General features: G+C 40.2%; 1 protein-coding gene across 12 annotated transcripts in view; it reads right to left on the reverse strand.

The window, feature by feature from the left end:
- LOC121538007 (complement receptor type 1) overlaps positions 1-27,506 on the reverse strand; it is a 137,256-nt gene that overhangs the window by 102,375 nt on the left and 7,375 nt on the right. For 6 of the 12 annotated variants that reach the window (XR_006657379.1, XR_006657376.1, XR_006657378.1 and 3 more), the window contains exons 8-15: positions 4,804-4,992; positions 4,483-4,582; positions 4,106-4,179; positions 3,803-3,985; positions 2,967-3,110; positions 2,041-2,214; positions 1,147-1,290; positions 217-390 (exon numbers count right to left, since the gene is read on the reverse strand). Coding sequence is in view for 7 of the 12 variants with exons in the window: in XM_045207043.1 (XP_045062978.1) it covers positions 217-390; positions 1,147-1,290; positions 2,041-2,214; positions 2,967-3,110; positions 3,803-3,985; positions 4,106-4,179; positions 4,483-4,582; positions 4,804-4,992 (1,182 nt within the window). In the remaining 5 variants the exon portion in view is untranslated. The remainder of the gene's footprint in view (positions 1-216; positions 391-1,146; positions 1,291-2,040; positions 2,215-2,966; positions 3,111-3,802; positions 3,986-4,105; positions 4,180-4,482; positions 4,583-4,803; positions 4,993-27,506) is intronic. The other 6 variants (XM_045207046.1, XM_045207042.1, XM_045207041.1 and 3 more) reach the window with 4 other exon arrangements.

Here is a 27,506-nt window from a genome sequence, read left to right on the forward strand (position 1 = left end):
GAAAAATAACAATTAGCGTGAACATTAACACACATACCATATTTTCTTATCAAAAAGGCCTCAATGTGTTTATATGAGTTCAGGTCAATTCCATTAACAAATACAGTGTGCTGACACATTGGTCCTCTGTTCCTACACACCAAATGGTGCACAAACTATCTGAGCTAAAATATAGGCCAAAGTGTGTTAAATAACAAACACTGAAATCAGTCTTACCTTTGCATGTAGGGAAAGGAGCTGACCAGCCTTCTATTTCACAGGTCAGACTGGCTTGTCCCTCCATCTCATATCCAGCGTTGCACTTATATGTCACAAAAGACTTGTACATATAGGGGGGACGGCCATCAATCCGAACGGCATTCTCAACAACAGGAGGAGGACATGAGACCACTGCAGACATAAACAAAGAGAGATGTCATTAGGTACTGTTTTGAGGTGAACAATGTGACCCAAGTATATTATTTATTGGTTTTAGACTACTTGAAGCAATAAACAATGTTGTTATAGTCACCCATTTATGAATCCTGCAACTAATCATTATCTAACAAATAAATAGGGTAGATTCTATTGTAAACCACTTCCTCTGAGCTTAATGTTGCATCATGGTTTTTAGAATAGGCCTACATATTATACATGTTTTAGACTAGACATTAACAAAATGGAGTTAATGTTAATGACCAAGGTGAACAAATACAGGAGACAACACCGTCAATTCAACCCATAAACTGTAGTAGTGTAAGCTTCAAACCACCGTCTGTAGACAGAGATGCAAAGAAATAGGATTCTGATCCCTCAAATGCTTTAGTCAGCCAGTGTGGTCTGAGGAGTAGAATGGTGTTGGACCAGATAGCTAGTCAATCACTCATAACATGTAAAAAGGGAAAATAAATACTTGAGGTTGCTATGCACAGGCATGTATATGGTGAAAAATAACAATTAGCATGAACATTAACACACACACACCATATTTTCTTATCAAAAAGGCCTCAATGTGTTTATATGAGTGGAGGTCAATTCCATAAAAAATGCCAGTTTGCTGACACATTGGTCCTCTGTTCCTACACACCAAATGATGCACAAACTATCTATCTGAGCTAAAATATAGGCCAAAGTGTGTTAAATAACAAACACTGAACTCAGTCTTACCTTTGCATGTAGGGAAAGGAGCTGACCAGCCTTCTATTTCACAGGTCAGACTGGCTTGTCCTTCCATCTCATATCCAGCGTTGCACTTATATGTCACAAAAGACAGAACGGCATTCTCAATAACAGGAGGAGGACATGAGACCACTGCAGACATAAACAAAGAGAGATGTCATTAGCTACTGTTGAGGTGAACAATGTGACCCAAGTATATTATTTATTGGTTTTAGACTACTTGAAGCAATAAACAATGTTGTTATAGTCACCCATTTATGAATCCTGCAACTAATCATTATCTAACAAATAAATAGGGTAGATTCTATTGTAAACCACTTCCTCTGAGCTTAATGTTGCATCATGGTTTTTAGAATAGGCCTACATATTATACATGTTTTAGACTAGACATTAACAAAATGGAGTTAATGTTAATGACCAAGGTGAACAAATACAGGAGACAACACCGTCAATTCAACCCATAAACTGTAGTAGTGTAAGCTTCAAACCACCGTCTGTAGACAGAGAGATGCAAAGAAATAGGATTCTGATCCCTCAAATGCTTTAGTCAGCCAGTGTGGTCTGAGGAGTAGAATGGTGTTGGACCAGATAGCTAGTCAATCACTCATAACATGTAAAAATGGAAAATAAATACTTGAGGTTGCTATGCACAGGCATGTATATGGTGAAAAATAACAATTAGCGTGAACATTAACACACATACCATATTTTCTTATCAAAAAGGCCTCAATGTGTTTATATGAGTTCAGGTCAATTCCATTAACAAATACAGTTTGCTGACACATTGGTCCTCTGTTCCTACACACCAAATGGTGCACAAAATATCTGAGCTAAAATATAGGCCAAAGTGTGTTAAATAACAAACACTGAAATCAGTCTTACCTTTGCATGTAGGGAAAGGAGCTGACCAGCCTTCTATTTCACAGGTCAGACTGGCTTGTCCCTCCATCTCATATCCAGCGTTGCACTTATATGTCACAAAAGACTTGTACGTATAGGGGGGACGGCCTTCAATCCGAACGGCATTCTCAACAACAGGAGGAGGACATGAGACCACTGCAGACATAAACAAAGAGAGATGTCATTAGGTACTGTTTTGAGGTGAACAATGTGACCCAAGTATATTATTTATTGGTTTTAGACTACTTGAAGCAATAAACAATGTTGTTATAGTCACCCATTTATGAATCCTGCAACTAATCATTATCTAACAAATAAATAGGGTAGATTCTATTGTAAACCACTTCCTCTGAGCTTAATGTTGCATCATGGTTTTTAGAATAGGCCTACATATTATACATGTTTTAGACTAGACATTAACAAAATGGAGTTAATGTTAATGACCAAGGTGAACAAATACAGGAGACAACACCGTCAATTCAACCCATAAACTGTAGTAGTGTAAGCTTCAAACCACCGTCTGTAGACAGAGAGATGCAAAGACATAGGATTCTGATCCCTCAAATGCTTTAGTCAGCCAGTGTGGTCTGAGGAGTAGAATGGTGTTGGACCAGATAGCTAGTCAATCACTCATAACATGTAAAAAGGGAAAATAAATACTTGAGGTTGCTATGCACAGGCATGTATATGGTGAAAAATAACAATTAGCGTGAACATTAACACACATACCATATTTTCTTATCAAAAAGGCCTCAATGTGTTTATATGAGTTCAGGTCAATTCCATTAACAAATACAGTTTGCTGACACATTGGTCCTCTGTTCCTACACACCAAATGGTGCACAAAATATCTGAGCTAAAATATAGGCCAAAGTGTGTTAAATAACAAACACTGAACTCAGTCTTACCTTTGCATGTAGGGAAAGGAGCTGACCAGCCTTCTATTTCACAGGTCAGACTGGCTTGTCCTTCCATCTCATATCCAGCGTTGCACTTATATGTCACAAAAGACAGAACGGCATTCTCAATAACAGGAGGAGGACATGAGACCACTGCAGACATAAACAAAGAGAGATGTCATTAGCTACTGTTGAGGTGAACAATGTGACCCAAGTATATTATTTATTGGTTTTAGACTACTTGAAGCAATAAACAATGTTGTTATAGTCACCCATTTATGAATCCTGCAACTAATCATTATCTAACAAATAAATAGGGTAGATTCTATTGTAAACCACTTCCTCTGAGCTTAATGTTGCATCATGGTTTTTAGAATAGGCCTACGCATTATCCATGTTTTAGACTGCTTGCTTAGCCTGTTTCATGCACATCTGTGCTTATGTTCTATTTTATTAGGCTAGATACTGTGATATTTACACATTTCTTTCAGAGGAGGTCATCTGGAACATGCTCACGATTGTGTGGTGGAGGAAAAAAGTGGAGCCCATTTAGATTTGATCAGTGTAAGCCACATGTTTCAAACTCATTCCATGGAGGGCCGTGTGTCTGCGGGTTTTCACTCCTCCATTGTACTTGATTGATGAATTAAGATCACTAATTAGTAAGGAACTCCTCTCACCTGGTTGTCTAGGTCTTAATTGAAAGGAAAAACCAAAAACCATCAGACACTAGGCCCTCCATGGAATGAGTTTGACACCCCTGTTGTAAGCAGTTCATGTGAGCAGTTCTATATTTTGTTAACAACCATACTTAGAATGGGAAAAAAGGCAAGCTTTCAACGTACTTTTACACTCAGGTGGAGCTGGCTGGAATTCTCCATTCTCCAAGCAGGTTATGGATTTAGTTCCAACCAGAGTGTAATCCTTCTCACAGCCATATTGCACTACACTTCCATAGTTATACGTCTCTTCAGGTGGGACAACAGGCCCACCGTTGAAAATGGTGGGGGGCTTTCCACACTTCACCACTGCAGATTAGAGCACAACCGCAGTTATGATCAGTTATGAAGAGTTTTGATTTAGGCACAAGCACAGAACTGTTAAAGTTATTGTTATTTTCACTTGACATGCTCCTTCAGATGACTAACCTTCACATAAAGGAACTCTGCCATCCCAGCCTCCGTCCATACAGTTCCTTACACCACTGCCCACAAGCATATAGCTGAAAAATAGAAAGATTAGACAATATGAGACAGTTTTTGGAGCTTTGCTTTTAGGACAACAAGGGTTACAACAGAGAGCTCTGATCAAAATAGTAACGACAGATAATATGCCAAACATTTAAAAAAAACATTTTGTTTAACTTTTAGGGAAGTTTGAGTAAGGCCTATTTGGAAATCACAAAATTAGGCCTACAAATGGACAGCTTTGTGAAACATGACAGTTGCCATGTTAACTCTAAGAAATCACATCTAACACTCAAGAAAGAATTCGGGGGGGGGGAAGCAAATAGCCTTGCACTGACCCAGTGTTACAGGTAGCAACAACCTTGTCGCCAAACAAGATCCCCTCAGAGAGATCAAAATCGCCGTTCATCACTTCTCCTGGGGAGCCACACGACTTCCCTGAAACAACCACAGAGAAAACCAGTCAGACTTTCAAAATGACAGAGTGGCAAAGAGTTGAATGTTAGCACAAAACAGGTCCGAATTCCAGGCTAGTATTTCAAGAAGATCTATGGATGGGCAATGAATATATCAAGTTGCGAGTGGGTAACTAAAAACTGGAAACATTTACAAGAATATGGCATAACTTTTCTGAACAAAAACAAAGACAATTATATTACTTTCGCATATCAGTTTCACTTCACTCCACACGCCAGCAGTACAGGTGACTGATCGAGACCCTCCTGCACGGACATATCCAATTGCACAGTCAAAGGTGACTTTTGCTCTGTCTACAAATGTCTCATGAGTGATTAAGGCATCTGACAAAACCATGTTTGGCCCTCCTATGGGTTTGGTGCAGCTTTGAGCTGAAAGAGGTGGAGACAAAATGGAGTTAATGTTAATGACCAAGGTGAACAAATACAGGAGACAACACCGTCAATTCAACCCATAAACTGTAGTAGTGTAAGCGTCAAACCACCGTCTGTAGACAGAGAGATGCAAAGAAATAGGATTCTGATTCTATACAGATATGACCCCACCTTGAATAGTGAGAAACATCAAGGCCAGCTGGACCATCCATATCGTCAAGGACCAACAGACGTTAGAGGGCTGCATGACGTCTTCTTTTCCTGTAACAAGCAGCAGCACACAATTTCCTGGATTGGTTGGTTTGCTTGTACTGTAACGTTTTGCCAGATCCCCACCTAAGCGGATGAACTTCTCACAATATCCACTAGCTGACTAAACTCACTGATTTACGATGGAGCTGAGCGGCGACTAGTGTGCGGACAGGAGCTTTTTGAATGAAGTTTTTATCAAAAACGACAGATTTCAGAACCCAAAGAATAGCACCTGTGATTTTATGTGACGCTGGTGCTTTAGTCCACACACTAGTTGCCGCTCAACTCCATTGTAAAACGTGGAGTTGAGTTTGATCGGCTAGATAAATATCCACTTGCCTCAATCACACTGTTGACAAGGAAATACACATATTACTCACAATAAGGTTTCCCTAAGGGTGGTCAGATAGATAACCTAGCTAGTAGATCAAGTTAGCTAGCTAGCTGGTAACGTTAACGTTACTGGACTCGGACACAACAAGGCCAAAAACGTACTGATAAGGAGCCTACAGTTATTCCTTACTCATTACATTTACATTTTAGTCATTTAGCAGACGTTCTTATCCACTGCGACTTACAGTTTTTTAGTGAGTGCCTACATTTTCATACTGGCCCCCAGTGGGAATCGAACCCACAACCCTGGCGTTGCAAACGCCATGCTCTACCAACTGAGCTACAGGGCACTACTACATTAAAGGAGTAGTTCACTATTTTAGATCAATGTTAGATGGATCCTCACCCTGAAAGTAGTCTATGGGCCAGGGGAAACTAATCCATGGTTCAGTTCTCTTTATACAGCCATTACAAACTTCAGCTAACATCAGCCACCGCTAGCTAAAAATCAATAAAAGTGATGGGGGCATGTGAGCATGTTGTTGTTTTATGGCCAAATCACCTTTAAGTTACAGTACCAGTCAAAAGTTCGGACACACCTACTCATTCAAGGGTTTTTCTTTATTTTTTTTTATTACTATTTTCTACATTATAGGATAATAGTGAAGACATCAAAACTATGAAATAACACATGGAATCATTTAGTAACCAAAAGTGTTAAACAAATCCAAATATATTTTATATTTGAGGTTCTTCAAAGTAGCCACCCTTTGCCTTGACAGCTTTGCACACTCTTGGCATTCTCTCAACCAGCTTCACCAGGAATGCTTTTCCAAGTCTTGAAGGAGTTCCCACATATGCTGAGCACCTGTTAGCTGCTTTTCCTTCATTCTGCTGTCCAACTCATCCCAAACTATCTCAATTGGGTTGAGGTCAGGTGATTGTGGATGCCAGGTCTTCTGATGCAGCACTCAATCACTCTCCTTCTTGGTCAAATAGCCCTTACACAGCCTGGAGGTGTGTTGGGTCATTGTCCTGTTGAAAAACAAATGATAGTCCCACAAAGCCCAAATCAGATGGGATAGCGTATCGCTGCAGAATGCTGTGGTAGCCATGCTGGTTAAATGTGCCTTGAATTAAATCACTGACAGTGTCACCAGCAAAGCACCCCCACACCATCACACCTACTCCTCCATGCTTCACGGTGGGAACCACACATGCGGAGATCATCCGTTCACCTACTCTGCGTCTCACAAAGACACAGTGGTTGGATCCAAAAATCACAAATTTGGACTCATCAGACCAAAGGACAGATTTCCACCGGTCTAATGTCTATTGCTCGTGTTTGTTGGCCCAAGCAAGTCTCTTCTTATTATTGGTGTCCTTTAGTAGTGGTTTCTTTGCAGCAATTCGACCATGAAGGCCTGATTCACACAGTCTCCTCTGAACTGTTGATGTTGAGATGGGTCTGTTACTTGAACTATGTGAAGCATTTATTTGGGCTGCAATTTCTGAGGCTGGTAACTCTAATGAACGTATCCTTGCAGCAGAGGTAACTCTGGGTCTTCCTTTCCTGTGGCGGTCCTCATGAGAGCCAGTTTCATCATAAAGGTTTTTGCAACTGCACTTGAAGAAACTTTCAAAGTTCTTGAAATGTTCTGGATTGACTGACCTTCATGTCTTAAAGTAATGATGGACAGTCGTTACTCTTTGCTTATTTGAGCTGTTCTTGCCATAATATGGACTTGGTCTTTTACCAAATAGGGCTATCTTCTGTATACCACCCCTACCTTGTCGCAACACAACTGATTGCCTCAAACGCATTCGGAAGGAAAGAAATTCCACAAATTAACTTTTAACAAGACACACCTGTTAATTGAAATGCATTCCAGGTGACTACCTCATGAAGCTGGTTGAGAGAATGCCAAGAGTGTGCAACGCTGTCATCAAGGCAAAGGGTGGCTACTTTGAAGAATCTCAAATATATTTTGCTTTGTTTAACACTTTTTTAGTTACTACATGATTCCATATGTGTTATTTCATAGTTTTGATGTCTTCACTATTATTATACAATGTAGAAAATAGTAAAAACAAAGAAAAACCCTTGAAAGAGTAGGTGTGTCCAAACTTTTGACTAGTACTGTATATAAAAATAAAGCTAATTTCCAGTGTCTGTGTTTAAATGTTAAAAGGTGAATCAGCAGTTACTACATCCATTTTTGGATACACATATATTTTTTTACTTATACATTAAATGATGATATCTACCCATTGATTCAGAAAAATTATATATAACTTATAAATGCCTCATGAGCTTAGTTTAACTGTCATTCTCTATCAGAACCCAAAATACAACCTTGTTTTACTCCAATGTTTGTAAAAACAAACAAAACTGTAAAGCCTGAAAACATGGTTAAAACTATCATTTTTTTACCATGGATGGTCAGTCCATGCATCCATAACTCCGTCTATACATTTTAGTGGTTACATTTCTCCAGCCCCATCCCAGCTTTTTACCAAAACTGTGACGTGAGACCACCGCTGATTGGCCCTTGAAGTCTTTTTTTTTACTTTGGCAGATAATGTTACCCATCTTAAGAAGGTTTTCATAATTAATTTCTTTTTAATTCCTGAGTTCAGTCTCAACCCTGCCCCACCTATCCTACGCCAATTGCTGGACTTTCACATAGAGGTTACTAGGTCACACCCAGTTCAAACCACATTTGAAATTAAACCACATTTGTTTATAAAAATGTTCTGCCTTGCAATAATAAATATATAAAATAACAAAAAATAAACAGCAAAATACTTAGGTTTTCATTTTTAAAAAATAACAATCTATCAAAATGACATTTAGTACTATAATGGTATTTATTAACATAATATTATTACAAAAATAGTTAAGTGTTCTAGGCTACCCTACCCTAGAATGAAGGTTAGGGGTTAAGGCTAAAATAGGTTATAGGTAGGTTTAGGGTTTCTGTATAGCACGTTGTGACATCTGCGTATATAAAAAGGCCTTTATAAATACATTTGATTGATTGTTAGGTTTAGGGTTTAAGGCAAAAAACAGTAAGGTTTATAGCTCTCGTGCTCCTCCCTGTGGCCTTGTGGGTACTACATACCTCATTCGCTACACTTGCTAAACTCCTAATCTGAGGTAGCAACTGCGTCAGATCTACAAATCAATGAGCTAGACCTATCCATTTGGTTTGCGACTCCGTGAACCTGCACAGCAGTCGCTCAATTCGATGCCTACAAAAATCGGCCATCTTGAAAAAGAGGACAGGGACATGCGTTTTGTTTAGGGGAAACAGATTGTCTATCAAGTGATGTCCCTGGGGTCTGAGCAAGCAAATCGAGGAATCCGCACTTGTTTGAAATGGAAAACCGTCGCGGGAGCTATTGATAAAGAAGAACATCAAGACGAAGCAGCTGCTTTACAAGTGGGATGCACTGTTGAGCGCTACATTCCGAGGGGTTCGTGCTGATTGTATGGAGATTGTAACAGCCGGTTAAATGGCGTCCCTTGACAAGGCAAGAACAAGATGTACAGTGGCCTCCAAAATTACTGGCACCCCTGACTGGCAATGCACAAACAATACTTTAATAAATATAAACAATATAATTATAGAGATAAAATCAAAATACCAACATGTGAGAAATACTGTACTATATTAATGTTCCAATGGAACCCACCAAAATCATTTATTGATTTAATTAAAAATCAACATCCTCCAAATCAAGGTTTCACAATTAATGGCACCCTTAAAGATTATTGTAAATAACATCTTCCTAAATTTAACCAGGAATTAAATTCCACTTATTTAAGTGTCTAAGTCTTAAGGAACCATATTGAGCCATTACATCACTTCCTGTTTCACTAGGGTATAAAAATGAGGTAACACGCATGCAATATCCCTTTGTCATCCAACACCATGAAGAAAACAAAAGAACTGGCAGTTCAAAAGAGACAGATGGTTGTAGACCTTCATAAATCTGGTAATGGCTACAAGAATATCCACAAACTATTGAATTTACCACTGAGCACTGTCATGGCAATCATTAAAACATTTAAAATATATGGAACAGTTGAAAACCTCACAGGTAGAGGACGCAAATGCATTTTGCCCCCCAGGATAGGGAGGAGGATGGTGAGAGAAGCAACAAAATCCCCAAGAATCACTGTGAAAGAATTGCAGGCCTTGGTGGCGTCTTGGGGTCACCAGGTTTCAAAAAGCACCATCAGACGCCACCTCCACAACCACAGGCTCTTTGGAAGGGTTGCCAGAAGAAAGCCCTTTCTGACCCCAAGACACAGACGCAAGCACTTGGAGTTTGCCAAACGTCATTTAAATTATGACTGGAAGAAGGTGCTCTGGTCAGATGAGACCAAAATTGAACGTTTTGGTCAGATACAGCATCGGCATGTTTGGAGTCGAAACAGAGATGCATACAAGGAGAGGCACCTCATACCCACGGTGAAATATGGTGGTGGGTCAGTGATGTTTTGGGGCTGTTTTAATTCCAGAGGTCCAGGGGCACTGGTTAAGATTGATGGCATAATGAATTCCACCAAGTATCAGGCAATTTTGACCGACAATCTGGTTGCCTCTGCCAGAAGGCTGGGACTTGGCCGTAGGTGGACTTTCCAACAAGACAATGACCCAAAACATACCTCAAGATCCACACAGAAATGGTTCTGTGACAACAAAATCAATGTTCTGCCATGGTTCTCAGTCGCCGGACCTCAATCCAATCGAAAATCTGTGGGCTGAGTTGAAGAGGGCAGTTGATAAGCGCAAACCCAAGAATGTGAAGGATCTTGAAAGGATCTGCATAGAAGAATGGTCCAAAATACCTCCAAATGTGTTCCTTAACCTTGTCAAACATTACAGGAAAAGACTCCATGCTGTTAACCTTGCCAGAGGTGGTTACACTAAGTACTAAATGAGGAGTGCCAATAATTATGAAACCTTGATTTTGGTTACATTTATTTTGTATTGAATAATTGTATGATTTTGGCAGGTTCCATTGAAACATTAATATAGTACAGTATTTCTCACGTTGGTATTTTGAGTTTCTCTATAATTATATTGTTTATATTTTTTTAATGTATTGTTTGTGCATTGCCTGTCAGGGGTGCCAGTAATTTTGGAGCCCACTGTATGTAAGGAGAAGTGCAATATCATCTATCATAAAGAGACTTACACTTGGAATACGGAGGAGGAATGGAGGGAAAAAGAGAGGCAGAGGAGGTCTAAGAGAAAGAGGGAGAAAGAGGGTCTGCTTGAGTCGGTTAAAAATTGTGGAAAAAAGGGAGATGGTTTGTTAAAGTAGAATGGTATAAAGTGTAAGCAGAGTGAGTTGAAGACAGGAAAAATTGAAGTGAATGAGGGCGAAGTATTGGAGGTGGTATGTGTGGTGAAGTTCTCGGAGCCCGAGGCTTGCACCGAGGGTCAGGATAAAGATGAGTCTGTGACAGTAGGAGTGACGTTTTGGGAAAAAGTGGACCCTTACCTTTTGGCTGATCCATTTGTGGTTTCAGGGTGGGTGAAAACAGAGTTGGGCGCTGTGTAATCGGTGAGGGTAACCAGAAGTGGTATTGTGATAATTGTTTGTGTTTCTGCTGGTCAGAGGGAGCAGGCGCTCCGTGTTAAACGACTGGGGGCAAGAGATGTGAATTGTTTTGCTCTCAGGAAAAGAGTGACAATGAAAGGAGTGATTACTGGGGTAGAGGTAAATGTGAAAGCTGACCAACTGAAGGGGAAGATTCCCGTTGTTTGTGATGCTCGTCGTTTGGTGCAACGCAGACAGGGTGGCGTGAGTGGTGAAACAGAAGAGTCATTGTCTGTCCTTTTGAGTTTTGATGTTGAGTCTTTGCCCGACAAAGTGATGTTAGGATATACAAGTTATCCTGTACGAGCTTTTGTGCCGAATACATTACATTGTTACAGGTGCCAAGCTTATGGGCATGTGGCAGCAGTGTGTAGGAGGGAGGTTCCTAGGTGTAAGAAGTGTGCAGAAGGGCATGAGACAAAGGAATGTGTAGCATTGGGGAAAGTAGTGGTATGTGTTAATTGTAGGGGTGCCCATGGGGCTAGGGATCAGAAATGTCTCAACAACAGGTTATGGTCAATAATATCAAAGGCTGCACTGAAATCTAACAATACAGCTCCCACAATCTTCTTATTATCAATTTCTTTCAACCAATCATCAGTCATTTGTGTCAGTGCAGTACATGTTGAGTGCCCTTCCCTATAAGCGTGCTGAAAGTCTGTTAATTTGTTTACAGAGAAATAACATTGTATTTGGTCAAACACCATTTTTTCCAACAGTTTGCTAAGAGCTGGCAGCAAGCTTATAGGTCTGCTGTTAGAACCAGTAAAGGCCGCTTTACCATTCTTGGGTAGCGGAATTACTTTGGCTTCCCTCCAGGCCTGAGGACAAATACTTTCCTCTAGGCTCAGATTAAAGATATGACAGATAGGAGTGGCTAGAGTCAGCTACCATCCTCAGTAGCTTTCCATCTAAGTTGTCAATGCCAGGAAGTTTGTCATTATTGATTGATAACAATACTTTTCCCACCTCTCCCACACTAACTTTACAAAATTCAAACTTGCAATACTTTTCTTTCATCATTTGTTTTTTTTAATGCATGAATACGATGGCTCACTGTTCATTGTTGGTATTTCCTGCCCAAGTTTGCCCACTTTGCCAATGAAGTAATCATTAAAATAACTGGCAACATCAAACGGTTTTGTGATGAATAAGCCATCTGATTCGATGAAAGATGGAGTTGAAATTGTCTTTCTGCCCATAATTTCATTTAAAGTACTGCAAAGTTTTTTTCCATCATTCTATATATCATTGATCTTGGCTTCATAATACAGTTTCTTCTTCTTTTTGTTGAGTTTAGTCACATCATTTCTCAATTTGCAGTAAGTCAACCAGTCAGATGTGCAGCCAGACTTATTAGCCACTCCTTTTGCCCCATCTCTTTCAACCATACAGTTTTTCAAATAGCGGAGTATGTTTTTTTAATATGTTTTTTTTTGTGAGTGTAGTGTTTGATGGTAGGGTATTTGTTATATTTATTTCTTATTTTATTTGTTTTTTTCCCAAGCAAATTATAAGGGAGTTATACTCCAGTCTAGTAGGTGGCGGTAATGCAACATTTATTGGATGCCAACCGCCGTTAAACCTCATCGAAGAAGAAACGTTTTGATGAGCTTTTACAAGATGGTTAACCATGACCAGAAAATGTTTAACGTTTGCATTCTGGGTCACCACAATGTTTACCCTGGCGAACAGTGATCTTGCACACAAAGTAGCCATAACCTTGTTAATAATAGTTACCTGAGGTAAGCCTACAAGGTTAACGCGGAGAGGTCTCATTGTGACGCAGAACAATGGCCTGGGAATAGAACGTTCGGAAGGCGAGTTGGTGCCACGGTGCTCAATAGAACTAATAGGGGCTGGCAGAGTGAAAAACGCCCTAAGAAAATGCCTGTTTTTTCGCGATTACTTCAAATCTACGGCAAGCAGCTGGGACATATGGTAATATTATGAAAAACTGGGCTCCATGTCAGATGCAATGAAGTAGTTTTATCAGGAAAAAATGTTAAAAGTTTCATGTGTCCAGCCTATACATAGGTAGCTACACCGCCCACAGTCGTCGCAACCCAACTCCACCGTGATGCAATTTGCTCGTAACCCATCTACAGCTAATGGTAAAACAGCTAACGCGTTAGCAGCTAGCAACTAATTAACCAGGCTAGCAAACGTTAGCCAAATAAATATTGCGTTACCCAGCTAAGTTATTTAGTGTATTGGGGCCCTGTTGCGGGAGTATTTTCGTGATTTTATTGAAAGTAGTTAAGCAATAACGCACGAGGGGTGTGGCATATGATATGGCCAATAGAGAGCAATAGTAAGGGCGTCTTGTAGGCACCAACTCCGCCATCGTTCGTTGGAAACTACCTATAGACAGAGAGGAAGAGGTTAACTGTGTTTGTAAATTCACTCTGACAGAATGTACTCTGGGCATTCGTAAATTCAGAGCGTTGTCAGATTGTCCGTTTGTAAATTCAGAGGGTTTTCGCTCTCTGTGACTTGTCGTCTTTGCTCAACTACATTGATGTGTAGTTTGAGAAAAACTCGGATATTGTAGCTGGATCAGCTTGTACCATGTTAGCGTATATTCCTTGCTAGTACTTTCTATACTAATGATAATCAATGGTATTTGGAAAAGTCTTACCTTATTGTTCAAACGGTGTGTCAACTAACTCGCTGCTCTTCTTCTTCTTCAGTTGGGTTTATCGGCGGTTAGCATCCAACGTTATGGTGCATTACCGCCACCTACTGTGCGGGCCAGAGACAGGGAGAAACTAAATCCGTCCTGCCAGCCTAACTCACTGTTCTTGCTGTGGCTTCTTCTTCTATGATATCGTGGCTTCTTCTTCTTTTTCAGTGGGGTTTATCGGCGGTTGGCATCCAACGTTATGGTGCATTACCGCCACCTACTGTACTGGAGTGTGGGCCAGAGACCGGAAGAAACTAAATCCTACCTGCCAGCCCCGTTGCTCTTAAAAAAGATAACAAAATATTTGAGACTATATCTAATAACGTTCTACTCAATATACTCTTTAAACTAATTTCCTGTATCCCCTTCTCCCTCATACTAGATCTCATCCTCTCTCTTTCCCTCTGATACTGCCAACACTGTAGCAATACATGCTCCACGGGCTCTGTTTCCTGACAACAATCACACTTTCCTGTTGGATGCTTTCCTATCACATTTAATGTCTTATTCAACTGGCTGTGTCCCACCCTTAATCTTGTAAAAATAACCTCCTCTATTCTGTCCCTTCCTGCCGTCCTCCCCTCCCCGACTTTCCTATGTACTTGAAATAAAGGCCTTTCGTTATTATCTCTGTTCCACTGCTCCTGCCATCTCTGCACCATCACTGTATATATCAGGCTTTTTGCCTCTGCCTTGCTCATTGAAACTTCAACATCAACATCCGCACTACTATGTGCTTGTTTAGCCTGTTCATGATATCATGGTGGTCCGCAAACAGTCGTTTAAGTGCATGCCACCACCTACTGTTTATTTATTTATTTTTTATTTCACCTTTATTTAACCAGGTAAACCAGTTGAGAACAAGTTCTCATTTACAACTGCGACCTGGCCAAGATAAAGCAAAGCAGTGCGATAAAAACAACAACACAGAGTTACATATGGGGTAAAACAAAACAAAGTCAAAAATACAACAGAAATACATATAATATACAGTGTGTGCAAATTTAGCAAGTTATGGAGGTAAGGCAATAAATAGGCTACAGTGCAAAATAATTACAATTAGTATTAACACTGGAATGATAGATGTGCAAGAGATGATGTGCAAATAGAGATACTGGGGTACAAATGAGCAAAATAAATAACAATATAGGGATGAGGTAGTTGGGCGGTACGATCAATCATGATCTGCCCAATTCTGTACTGCCATGAAAATACAATAAAACCAAATGAATCCCTACTAACTTCTACCCCCCCACCAAAAAAAACCCATCTCCTACCACCCTACCCCATTAAACTTTAACTATATCATGCTGAAACACTTCACTAGTTCAGCATCTTTTTTACATTAGAAAAGTATTCAGACCCCTTGACTTTTTTCACATTTTGTTACTTTACAGCCTTATTCTAAAATGGATTAGATAGCAGCCCCCCCCTCAATCTACACACAACACCCCATAATGACAAAGCAAAAACAGGTTTTTAGAATTTTTTGCAGATTTATATTTTATAAAAACGGATATATGACATTTACATAAGTATTCAGACCCTTTACTCAGTACTTTGTTAAAGCGCCTTTGGCAGCGATTACAGCCTCAAGTCTTCTTGGGTATGAGAATACAAGCTTGGCACACCTGTATTTGAGGAGTTTCTCCCATTCTTCTCTGCAGATCCTCTCAAGCTCTGTCAGGTTGGATGGGGAGCATCGCTGCACAGCTATTTTCAGGTCTCTCCAGATATATTCGATCGGGTTAAAGTCCGGGCTCTGGCTGGGCCACTCAACGACGTTCAGAGACTTGTCCCGAAGCCACTCCTGCCTTGTCTTGGCTGTGTGCTTAGGGTCGTTGTCCTGTTGGAAGGTGAACCTTCGCCCCAGTCTGAGGTTGATATGATGTTTTTAAAGTGTTATGGGAAACCAGGTTAGAATTAGTAGATAAGTGACTTGGTGCCACAGAGTCTGTATTCCTTATGTCAAATGAGATTACTGATGTTGCTCTTAGAATGATTGATGGACAGGATATACTGACTTGGGGGTAAAGGGTAATAACATCAAAGAAGGGAATGCCCATTGAGGGTTAGCAGATGTTCATGAAGAAACTTGTAAACAGAGGGTAAATAAGGGAGAGTGGCTCTTTGTTCAAATCAGTTTGAAATAGCAAGAGGCAAAGCTCTGTCCTTGTTGTATCGAACCCAGTACCAACTAATAAAACATTTGCATTAACTTTCTACAAAGTGTCTAAGTATATCCTTACATCCTTAATTACTTGATACCCTAGAAACTCATCATAACAGAGGTCCTGAGCACTCTGGAGCAGATTTTCATCAAGGATCTCTCTGTACTTTGCTCCGTTCATCTTTCCCTCGATCCTGACTAGTCTCCCAGTCCCTGCCACTGAGAAACTTCCCCACAGCATGATGCTGCCACCACCATGCTTCACCGTAGGGATGGTGCCAGGTTTCCTCCAGACGTGAAGCTTGGCATTAAGGCCAAAGAGTTCAATCTTGTTTCTCATGGTCTGAGAGTCTTTATGTGCCTTTTGGCAAACTCCAAGCAGGCTGTCATGTGCCTTTTCCTGAGGAGTGGCTTCCGTCTGGCCACTCTACCATAAAGGCCTGATTGGTGGAGTGCTGCAGAGATGGAGGAACTCTGGAGCTCTGTCAGAGTGACCATTGGGTTCTTGGTCACCTCCCTGATCAAGGCCCTTCTCCCCCGATTGCTCAGTTTGGCCGGGCGGCCAGCTCTAGGAAGAGTCTTGGTGGTTCCAGACTTCTTCCATTTGATGGAGGCCACTATGTTCTTGGGGACCTTCAATGCTGCAAAACAATTTTGGTACCCTTCCCCAGATCTCTGCCTCGACACAATCCTGTCTCGGAGCTCTACGGACAATTCCTTCAACCTCATGGCATGGTTTTTGCTCTGACATGCACTGTCAACTGTGGGACCTTATATAGACAGGTGTGTGCCTTACCAAATCCTGTCCAATCAATTGAATTTACCACAGGTGGACTCCAATGAAGTTGTAGAAACATCTCAAGGGAGGTCAATGGAAACAGGATGCACCTGAGCTCAATTTCGAGTCTCATAGCAAAGGGTCTGAATACTTATGTAAATAAGGCATTTCTGTTTTTTATTTGTAATGAATGTGAAAAATATTATAAAAACCTGTTTTCCCTTTGTCATTATGGGGTATTGATGAGGAAAAAAACATGTTTAATCCATTTTGGAATAAGGCTGTAACGAAACAAAATGTGGAAAAGGTCAAGGGGTCTGAATACTTTACGAATGCACTGTATATAGCAACATTCCAAACTTGTTTATCATTATGTAGTCCAATTGGAGCATGATTCCACAATTTCTATCTAGGAGGTGGGCCGAAGCCGAAAACAGTGAAGCTGATCGATCTACGTCGAGGGGGGAGCTGATTTTTGTATATGACGATGAAATATTCTTATGATTACTGTAAAATGTTTTCCCATTTTATCATAAAAATTATATTTCAACACTGTCTGCTCTGGCAAATTTACAAACTGCTAAACTTGGAACCAATCAGAACTCCCGTACATACCCCTCGTGATGAATTCAGACAATGGCCTGCTTCTAACTACAGTATAAACAAAGCCTCTGATCTGCTGTCAGTTTGTGTTAAGAGGATCCAACGTTAGCTCCCAAAGACTGAAATAAGATACAGTGGGGAAAAAAAGTATTTAGTCAGCCACCAATTGTACAAGTTCTCCCACTTAAAAAGATGAGAGAGGCCTGTAATTGTCATCATAGGTACACGTCAACTATGACAGACAAAATGAGAAAAAAAAATCCAGAAAATCACATTGTAGGATTTTTAATGAATTTATTTGCTAATTATGGTGGAAAATAAGTATTTGGTCAATAACAAAGTTTCTCAATACTTTGTTATATACCCTTTGTTGGCAATGACACAGGTCAAACGTTTTCTGTAAGTCTTCACAAGGTTTTCACACACTTTTGCTGGTATTTTGGCCCATTCCTCCATGCAGATCTCCTCTAGAGCAGTGATGTTTTGGGGCTGTCGCTGGGCAACATGGACTTTCAACTCCCTCCAAAGATTTTCTATGGGGTTGAGATCTGGAGACTGGCTAGGCCACTCCAGGACCTTGAAATGCTTCTTACGAAGCCACTCCTTCGTTGCCCGGGCGGTGTGTTTGGGATCATTGTCATGCAGAAAGACCCAGCCACGTTTCATCTTCAATGCCCTTACTGATGGAAGGAGGTTTTCACTCAAAATCTCACGGTACATGGCCCCATTCATTCTTTCCTTTACACGGATCAGTCATCCTGGTCCCTTTGCAGAAAAACAGCCCCAAAGCATGATGTTTCCGCCCCCATGCTTCACAGTAGGTATGGTGTTCTTTGGATGCAATTCAGCATTCTTTGTCCTCCAAACACGACGAGTTGAGTTTTTACCAAAAAGTTCTATTTTGGTTTCATCTGACCATATGACATTCTCCCAATCCTCTTCTGGATCATCCAAATGCACTCTAGCAAACTTCAGACGGGCCTGGACATGTATTGGCTTAAGCAGGGGCACACGTCTGGCACTGCAGGATTTGAGTCCCTGGCGGCTAAGTGTGTTACTGATGGTAGGCTTTGTTACTTTGGTCCCAGCTCTCTGCAGGTCATTCACTAGTTCCCCCCGTGTGGTTCTGGGATTTTTGCTCACCGTTCTTGTGATCATTTTGACCCCATGGGGTGAGATCGAGGGAAATTATCAGTGGTCTTGTATGTCTTCCATTTCCTAATAATTGCTCCCACAGTTGATTTCTTCAAACCAAGCTGCTTACCTATTGCAGATTCAGTCTTCCCAGCCTGGTGCAGGTCTACAATTTTGTTTCTGGTGTCCTTTGACAGCTCTTTGGTCTTGGCCATAGTGGAGTTTGGAGTGTGACTGTTTGAGGTTGTGGACAGGTGTCTTTTATACTGATAACAAGTTCAAACAGGTGCCATTAATACAGGTAACGAGTGGAGGACAGAGGAGCCTCTTAAAGAAGAAGTTACAGGTCTGTGAGAGCCAGAAATCTTGCTTGTTTGTAGGTGACCAAATACTTATTTTCCACCATAATTTGCAAATAAATTCATAAAAATTCCTTCAATGTGATTTTTTGTAATTTTTTTCTCTCAATTTGTCTGTCATAGTTGACGTGTACCTATGATGAAAATTACAGGCCTCTCTCATCTTTTTAAGTGGGAGAACTTGCACAATTGGTGGCTGACTAAATACTTTTTTCCCCCACTGTAAATATCTGTTTTCGAGTGGACTTGAAATATGCAGAATGCAATATGAATGGTCTTGATCACATGAAGTGGTAACTCCATTGACCATTTAGCCAATTAATTGAAACTTAGCCAATGTTATTGACTAGCCTAGCCAGCTAATACTGTAATCATCAATGTGCCTGCTCAGGAAGCTAGTGTTTCATTAGCGATCTCTCTGTCAGTGAATTCAATTTTGAATCATGTTTTGGCATGATTGTCTCATATCAAGTTACTAGCTGCAGCCTTAAAGAAATACAATCATATAATTTGCATAGAAACCCAAATAAAAGCATGTACTGTAGATAGAATGATGTGTGTTTTTCATGTATGCTAGAATAGAGGTTTACAAACAACAGCTGCATATAAATATTAGCCAATACATATGGCATAGCCTACACATATGGCATACCTTGCAATACAATCTTCTCTAAAAACAGTTGTACAATGTGCTCTGCAATAAGATAACCAGTTTGGTGGGCATGCATAATGTTGGATGCATTGGTATCGAGAATGATAACGAGGCTGTAGGATTATAGAAAAAGCAGTTGGGAAATGAATGTTTGAGTTTCAAATACTAAATGTTCAGTGACTGTGAGTATATTTAGGTGGTTTAAATGATTAACATTCCTACTAACCTTCTAAAAGTTGATGGTGCCAAAATCTTGCCAATCCATTAATTATTCTACTAACTATGAATGAGTATGAGACTTGTTTTCCATAATGTACGTTTCATGCATGTACATTCGAACAAAGAACACCATCACAAAATGTTTCATCATTTATTGAGTAAGGAGACAAATAGCAAAGGTGTCTCAGACAGTATTTGAAGTATCTAAATATAGTGTAACCTACCAATCAAAACACCTTCCTAATATTGAGTTTTCCCCCTTCTTTCTAGGAGCATTTGTGTGCCCAGGTCCCATAGGTGTATTGAAAGGATCCCACCCACCCTGGTCACCCATGTAGCTGACCGATGTAGAGAGAGACAAATGCCTTAGCAGAATGCTTGTGCGGTCTATAGCTTGTGTGGTCAAGAGGCAAGAACTCTACCATCTATGGCAAAAGATAGGTTGATCTCTGGGAGCAGGACACAGGAGAGTTGAAAAGATAATCTGAGACAAAAGTGAAAGACAAGAATTAATAAAATGAATCATCACAGCAAAGGAATGTAGCTTGAACGTCCTGACAGTTTGAGGAAGGGTGCTCTGCAATCACCCTGTCAACTGTTGACAGGGATAATGTGGCATTTCTTATTTTTCAGTATGAAGGAAATTAGTGGGTCCTGTCTTGATGACTGTATTAGCTTTACACTACTTTCATTGTCCTATAGCTTTATGTAGTCTTACATTATTACTTGGAATAAACTGATAGCTAAAACGCTTCTTGTCCCAGAATGACATGCTAGCTAGTGACTAAAACTATCTGCTCCTGCTAGCTAGCAACATATATACTTGCTGTAACTAGCTTGCATTCTCATTTGGGAGTAATTTTACAGCTTGCATTTATGGTATCACGTTTCTATAACTAAATAGTTTCTCTCTGGCTGTCACCAGCTGTGTTTAGAACCTAGATACGGAGAACTTGATTGGCAGATGTGATTAGCAGGGATGGTACCTGGATAGTAGTGATGGGCATTCTGAATCCTTTCTGTGAGCTAGCTCATTTGGCTCCGTTCACATAAAAGAGCCGGCTCATTTGGCTCCCAAACGACTCTTTGTTCAAAATGCTTCCGAATTTACCTAGAACCATGAAAACATTTCAGATGTCCAATGTCAGATCGTGAAATGCACGTTCAAATACATTTTTAACAGGCCAAATTGTAAGAAAATCAGCGTGGACCAGATTGAGGCGCCCCCCCCCCACTATTTATTGTTTCTGCAGTGAGGATTCACATTTTTTAGAGAATTATTTTGTAACTTTTCTGCAGAACAATGTTGTTTTGAGCTCAAACAGCAGTAGTAGCAGTATACAAATCAGGGAGCTAAATGAACGGCTCTTTCACCGATGTGATTCGGTTCCCGACTTTCACCAAAAAGATCTGTTCAAAAAGAGCCGTTTGTTCACGAATGACCCATCGTTACTGGATAGTACACACGTTTTGGTCGGTTTAAATCATGGTGAAAATAGTTATTTTACACACTCATAACATAGACTATCACCACATTGACAGGAGTTTAATTTCTGAAGTGGATTATCCCTTTAAAGGTAAATTCCGATTGAGTGGACATCTGCAGCGTTTACATTGAATGGGATCTCTGCGACTGCGGTTACATTGCATAGCCGAAAAGGGGCGATCGGAATGAATTCCAGCCTTACTCTGCATGGGCAGCGTTATTGAGGACTTTCACCATTTTGAACTAGTCAACTGGGAAGGACTTCCTATGGGTTAACGAAGAATTACATAATTCCATCCAGGTCACCAGGAGGGATCAGCCCATAGAGAATGACAGAGAAAGCATCCCTATATAGTTCCCGTCATGGTGTCTGTGAGCGCATGAGAAGCGCCGTTGAGGCAATCTCCATTTTGAAGTAGTCAATTTTCTTCATGATTAGAGGATCCCTCCTGATGACCCGGTTGGACATGACTACAACAGGATCACCAGGATGGAACAGCCAATAAAGTTGGAAGTACCACCCAGTTGATTACATAAAAATGGTGTAAGCCCTCAATGGCGCTGCCCATGCTAAAATTGCCTTTTGGCCACTAGAGGCCTCTATCATTCTCTATGGATCAGCCAATGAATTATACTTGTGTGCAAACGTTCCATAACTGCAGGTGGCAGTAAATCGCCAACCTTGGCTTTATACCTGTTCAAACAACACAATCCAGGTGGTAGTACGCACCCTTTAAGTTTGTTTGCCAAAATAAATTGACTACTTCAAAATGGAGATGGTCTCAGTGGCGCTGCCCGTGCTCTCACAGACGCCATAATGGGACAGAAACAAAGATGTTGACAACTTCAAGTTGGAGCCTGCCTGGTGTTCAACCTTCCAAAGGTCTCCCATGTCACCATGCTCCTTCGTCACTCCTCACTGCCTTCCAGTCAAAGCTCGCATCCACTACAAGACCATGGTGCTTGCCTATGGAGCAGCAAGGGGAACTGCCCCTCCCTACTACCTTCAGGCTATGCCACCTCTGATCTCTTGGCCCTTATGACTGAGATAAGTGGTTGTCCCACCTAGCTAACTATAAGGGCTGGATTAAATCCGTATCGCGGAAGATCTGTGTTAAAATGTAAAGGTAATTTCCGATTGAGCTGACATATGCAGCGTTTACCGTGAATGCAGTCTCCGCAACCGCGGGAACATTGCCTTTAATTGTCAATTGCACTATAAAGCGGATCATCAGTGCTACGGATTGAATAGAGCGCTAAATCGCTCTGGATAATAACGTCTGCTAAACGACTAATTTAAATTTAGAAACTAAAATGCGATGTCTAAGTCTATGGTAACGAGTAATTCATGGAGAAAGACAAAGGACACTGGTTAATGTTAAAATGATTTATTTTTAATTGATTGGACATTAAGTTAATCAAACAAGTGCAACAAATATTTGTTTCATAACTGGCTGATCACAACATACTAGTTTAAAGTGGTTCCACACTGATAATTGAACAGGTTCCAGACAGACTGAAACCAAAGAGAAAAGTACAGCATAAAGGGACAGGGACAGTATAATTCAAACACATTAATACATCATTTTGTGAATTCTAAGTGCTCCTCTGTTGGATATAGCAGTTTCAAAGATCAAATTCTGGAACATGTATTATCATTTTCAAGTAAAAAGCATGAAAAATGTGGTTGTCTTGTTTGGTTGTTTAACATTGCTCTGCTTACTTAAGGGTACATTGATCAGAATAAAGCTCATTCAAATTGACCATGGGCTATACAATAGACACCAAACTCCAATAATATTTATTACACTTTTATTTGCAACATTCTAAACTTACCCTACTAAATAAGAACCTGGTTTCATTTGAAGCAACCACTAGTTTTATGCAAACAAGTGCTATTACAGTAGAACTGCAAGACAATACAAATAGGCAATAAGTGCAAATAAAGATGCCAAAGCTGGATCATGAGAGAGTCCTTGATCCCTCAAAGAACTAACACACTTTAAAAAATAAGTATAATGCATCAATTCCTTTCAATTCACTCAGAAAAGCAGCTGACATTCATATGGGTGAATTTTAACATCAGAATGTTGGCAATGAGATAAATCAGGATCAGACAGAGTGATTTGTGAAGTACACTGGAAACATAAATAATTATTAAGTTAGGCCACTCCTTGAGCACAAGCTTTCAAATGGGAGTGAACCAATACATTCTTCATTGGGAGGTTTCTAATCATCATGTAAGAGATTCCTTTTAAAGCATACAAACCATTCCAGGTGTTTGGGAGGGGCTGCTGCGTTCATAAACGGGAGAGTGGTAGAGTCGGGGGACATCACAACAGCCAGTTTACTGTGACTCCTTCCTTCTCAATGAAGCAGGAGGAGACTGAGGTAAAGTAGAAGACTTGGCACTGAAAAAGAAAAACACCCCAAAAATACATTTCTTTATATATTGATAATAACCATCTGCCCAGCTAAAAAAAGGAGACAAAACCAACGTGGACCTGTGGAACACAAACTGGATAAATCTGTTGGACATTGACACATATCATGACTGAATAGCTGCCACAACATGACAGCTTGAAGCCAAGTTGGAGATCATTATGTTTCAGTTCAATGTTCAAGAGGTCATCATGCTCACCCTTCAAAATAAACATTTTGCATTTCACTGCTAATTAATTCTCAATCATCTATCTTTTCTTATTATCTCAAATTAAATCAAAATGTTGTACGCTCATAAACTCTGTCTTCCGAGTTTAGTGGCCACATTTCCTGAGTAGCCACCTCTAGAGCTGTCCCCAAAAGTCTGGCCATCAGCCCCTCACAAAACCGGCAGCTTTGCCCAATGCCCACCACGTGAGCGACTACCCCGGAAGGTAGCCTAGCGGTTAAGAGTGTTGGGCCAGTAACCGAAAGGTCGCTGGTAATATGGGAGTGAACCTTGAGCAAGGCAGTTAACCAACAACAACTGTTGTTAAATGAGGAAGACACATATCGGTTGAATGCATTCAGTTGTGCAACTGACTAGGTTTTCCCTATTCTGGATCAAAAAGGGGTTTAGGTGGTCAGCATGGCAAGATTTTAGAGGTTCCTATTTTACGGTGTAGAGATATTTTAGCAGTTTTAAAGCTCATTTCCTGCAAATCTACACATTTTGCCATGCAGCCAAGTGAAACTATTGCAGTTTTATAGCTAATTTAAAAGCTACACAATTACAAAATCAATATTGATAAATTCATTGTTTTGGGAATTTTTAATTCTCCCTGTGTCTAGCTTTTATGTTGATGATTGTTAGTTCTCAAAGATTATATTATAATAAAATATATACATACATACACTACCGGTCAAAAGTTTGGACACCTACTCATTCAAAGGTTTTTCTTTATTTTTACTATTGTCTACATTGTAGAATAATACTGACACAACAAAACTATGAAATAACACATATGGAATCATGTAATAACCAAAAAAGTGTTAAACAAATCATATATTTAAGATTTGAGATTCTTCAAATAGCCACCCTTTGCCTTGATGACAGCTTTGCACACGCTTGGCATTCTCTCAACCAGCTTCACCTGGAATGCTTTTCCAACAGTCTTGAAGGAGTTCCCACATATGCTGAGCACCTGTTGGTTGCTTTTCCTTCACTCTGCGGTCCAACTCATCCCAAACCATCTCAATTTGGTTGAGGTCGAGGGATTGTGGAGGCCATGTCATCTGATGCAGTACTCCATCACTCTCCTTCTTGGTAAACTAGCCCTTACACAGCCTGGAGGTGTGTTGAAAAACAAATGATAGTGGGACTAAGCCCAAACCAGATGGGATGGCGTATCACTGCAGAATGCTGTGGTAGCCATGCTGGTTAAGTATTCCTTGAATTCTAAATAAAAATCACAGACAGTGTCACCAGCAAAGCACCCCCACACCAGAACACCTCCTCCTCCATGCATTACGGTGGGAAATACACATGCGGAGATCATCCGTTCACCCACACCGTGTCTCACAAAGACACGGCGGTTGGAACCAAAAATCTCCAATTTGAACTCCAGACCAAAGGACAAATTTCCACTGGTCTAATGTCCATTGCTCGTGTTAATAAGTCCAAGCAAGTCTCTTCTTCATATTGGTGTCATTTAGTAGTGGTTTCTTTGCAGCAATTTGACCATGAAGGCCTGTATCATACAGTCTCATCTGAACAGTTGATGTTGAGATGTGTCTGTTACTTGAACTCTGCTTATTTGGACTGCAATTTCTGAGTCTGGTAAAGCTAATGAACTTATCCTCTGCAGCAGAGGTAACTCTGGGTCTTCCATTCCTGTGGCGGTCCTCGTGAGAGCCAGTTTCATCATAGAGCTTGATGGTTTTTGCGACTGCACTTGAAGAAACTTTCAAAGTTCTTGAAATGTTCCGTATTGCTTGACCTTCATGTCTTAAAGTAATGGACTGTCATTTCTCTTTGCTTATTTGAGCTGTTCTTGCCATAATCTGGACTTGGTCTTTTACCAAATAGGGCTATCTTCTGTATACCTCCCACCCCCCCTACCTTGTCACAACACAACTGATTGGCTGAAACGCATTAAGGAGGAAAGAAATTCCACAAATTAACTTTTAAGAAGGCACACCTGTTAATAGAAATGCATTCCAGGTGACTACCACATGAAGCTGGTTGAGAGAATGCCATGAGTGTGCAAAGCTGTGATCATGGCAAAGGGTGGCTACTTGAAGAATCTCAAATATATTTTGATTTGTTTAACACTTTTTTGGTTACTACATGATTCCATGTGTTATTTCATAGTTTGAATGTCTTCACTATTATTCTACAATGTAGAAAATAGTACAAATAAAGAAAAACCCTTGAATGAGTAGGTGTTCTAAAACTTTTGACCGGTAGTGTAGGTCCATTGAAAAGCGTTTTTCCATCCCTAAATTGCCCGTTAGGACAAACGCCTTGTGGCCCGCACAAAGATTACAATGGCAGAAAAAACACTAAACAAACCATTTCTGCCAAGATGGCCACTGCGTTCACATTGCTCCACTACTGTGGCTGGTGTGTGTATATTAATATTAAATATTAGATTAAATTTGTCAGAAACCAGCATCGGTAGCAATGGTAAATTAGTTAGGCTAATATACCAATAAGAATGAGAGTTTCAAACCTCTGCCAATTACAGCTAGTTTTCAGTTTTCCCCTCCCCACTCAGACCACTCCCAGACAGTCGTAGCTAAATTCTTGCTTGAGAAATTGCTCTTTGCTAGGAAGCGATTTGTTACTTTGACAATTTTAACTGAAAACAAATCACAGTATGGTATTTCATTGTTACCCAGAAATAAAACCGCTGCATTGGACCTTTTAAAACCCCCCCAAAAATATTTCAGGTCTGTATGCCAGTAACAATAGCAACTTATTACAAATAACCTCATGTCAGTTCTGCACAAGAAACAAAATAACAAGCCTATACATTGGTGAGTATGTTAGAAAATTAATTAATAGTACAGCAACACGTAAACAATTGTTGAATGATAAGATTAGAAAAAAAGTGTCAATCCAATTAATCTGTTCATCAGAAGAATAGTTCTGTGAATTTGACTACATTCCCACTTATTAGCATGATGCTAATGTTACATCACTAATGTTGGACTGCAATAGCCTATAGTCTCTTCCTTGATTGATATTGTTGTTATCCACATAGCTCGTCATAAAAAAAAAAACATCTGCTGCAACTTACCAAGTACACCTACAACACCGCCTGCTATTTTCCCAGCGTTGTCTGTAAATAAACAAACACAGAAGGAAGGTGACATGAATTTGCAGTGAAGCTGAATCATCACCTAAATAGGTCTTGAACCATCAAAGAGAACATCATACAGCTACAACATAAAAAGATGGATAGCAACTGGGTGATAGCTTACTGTTGGGGTCTGGGGTTGTTTGAGTGGGGTCAGGTACACGATCTGTTCATTAAAGAAGTGATAGAGTTAACACACAGATTTAACAATGACTAATACAGCATACAGATGTTGGATAAAACAAATAAAATACTGTGGTGAAAGAATGTGGTGGTGTTAGTGGCATGGCATGCAAGTGAACAAACTAGTGTTACATTTCAACACATCCAGTATTTTATTTCCGTGTTAGAGGTAGGCTATGTACTCGCATAGCTCAAGATAGGGTTCAGCCGTTTATGAGGACAGAGTGATGATTACTTCATGCATTTGATAT

Source organism: Coregonus clupeaformis, chromosome 24, assembly GCF_020615455.1.
Source record: "Coregonus clupeaformis isolate EN_2021a chromosome 24, ASM2061545v1, whole genome shotgun sequence".
Classification (NCBI taxonomy): Eukaryota; Metazoa; Chordata; class Actinopteri; order Salmoniformes; family Salmonidae; genus Coregonus; species Coregonus clupeaformis.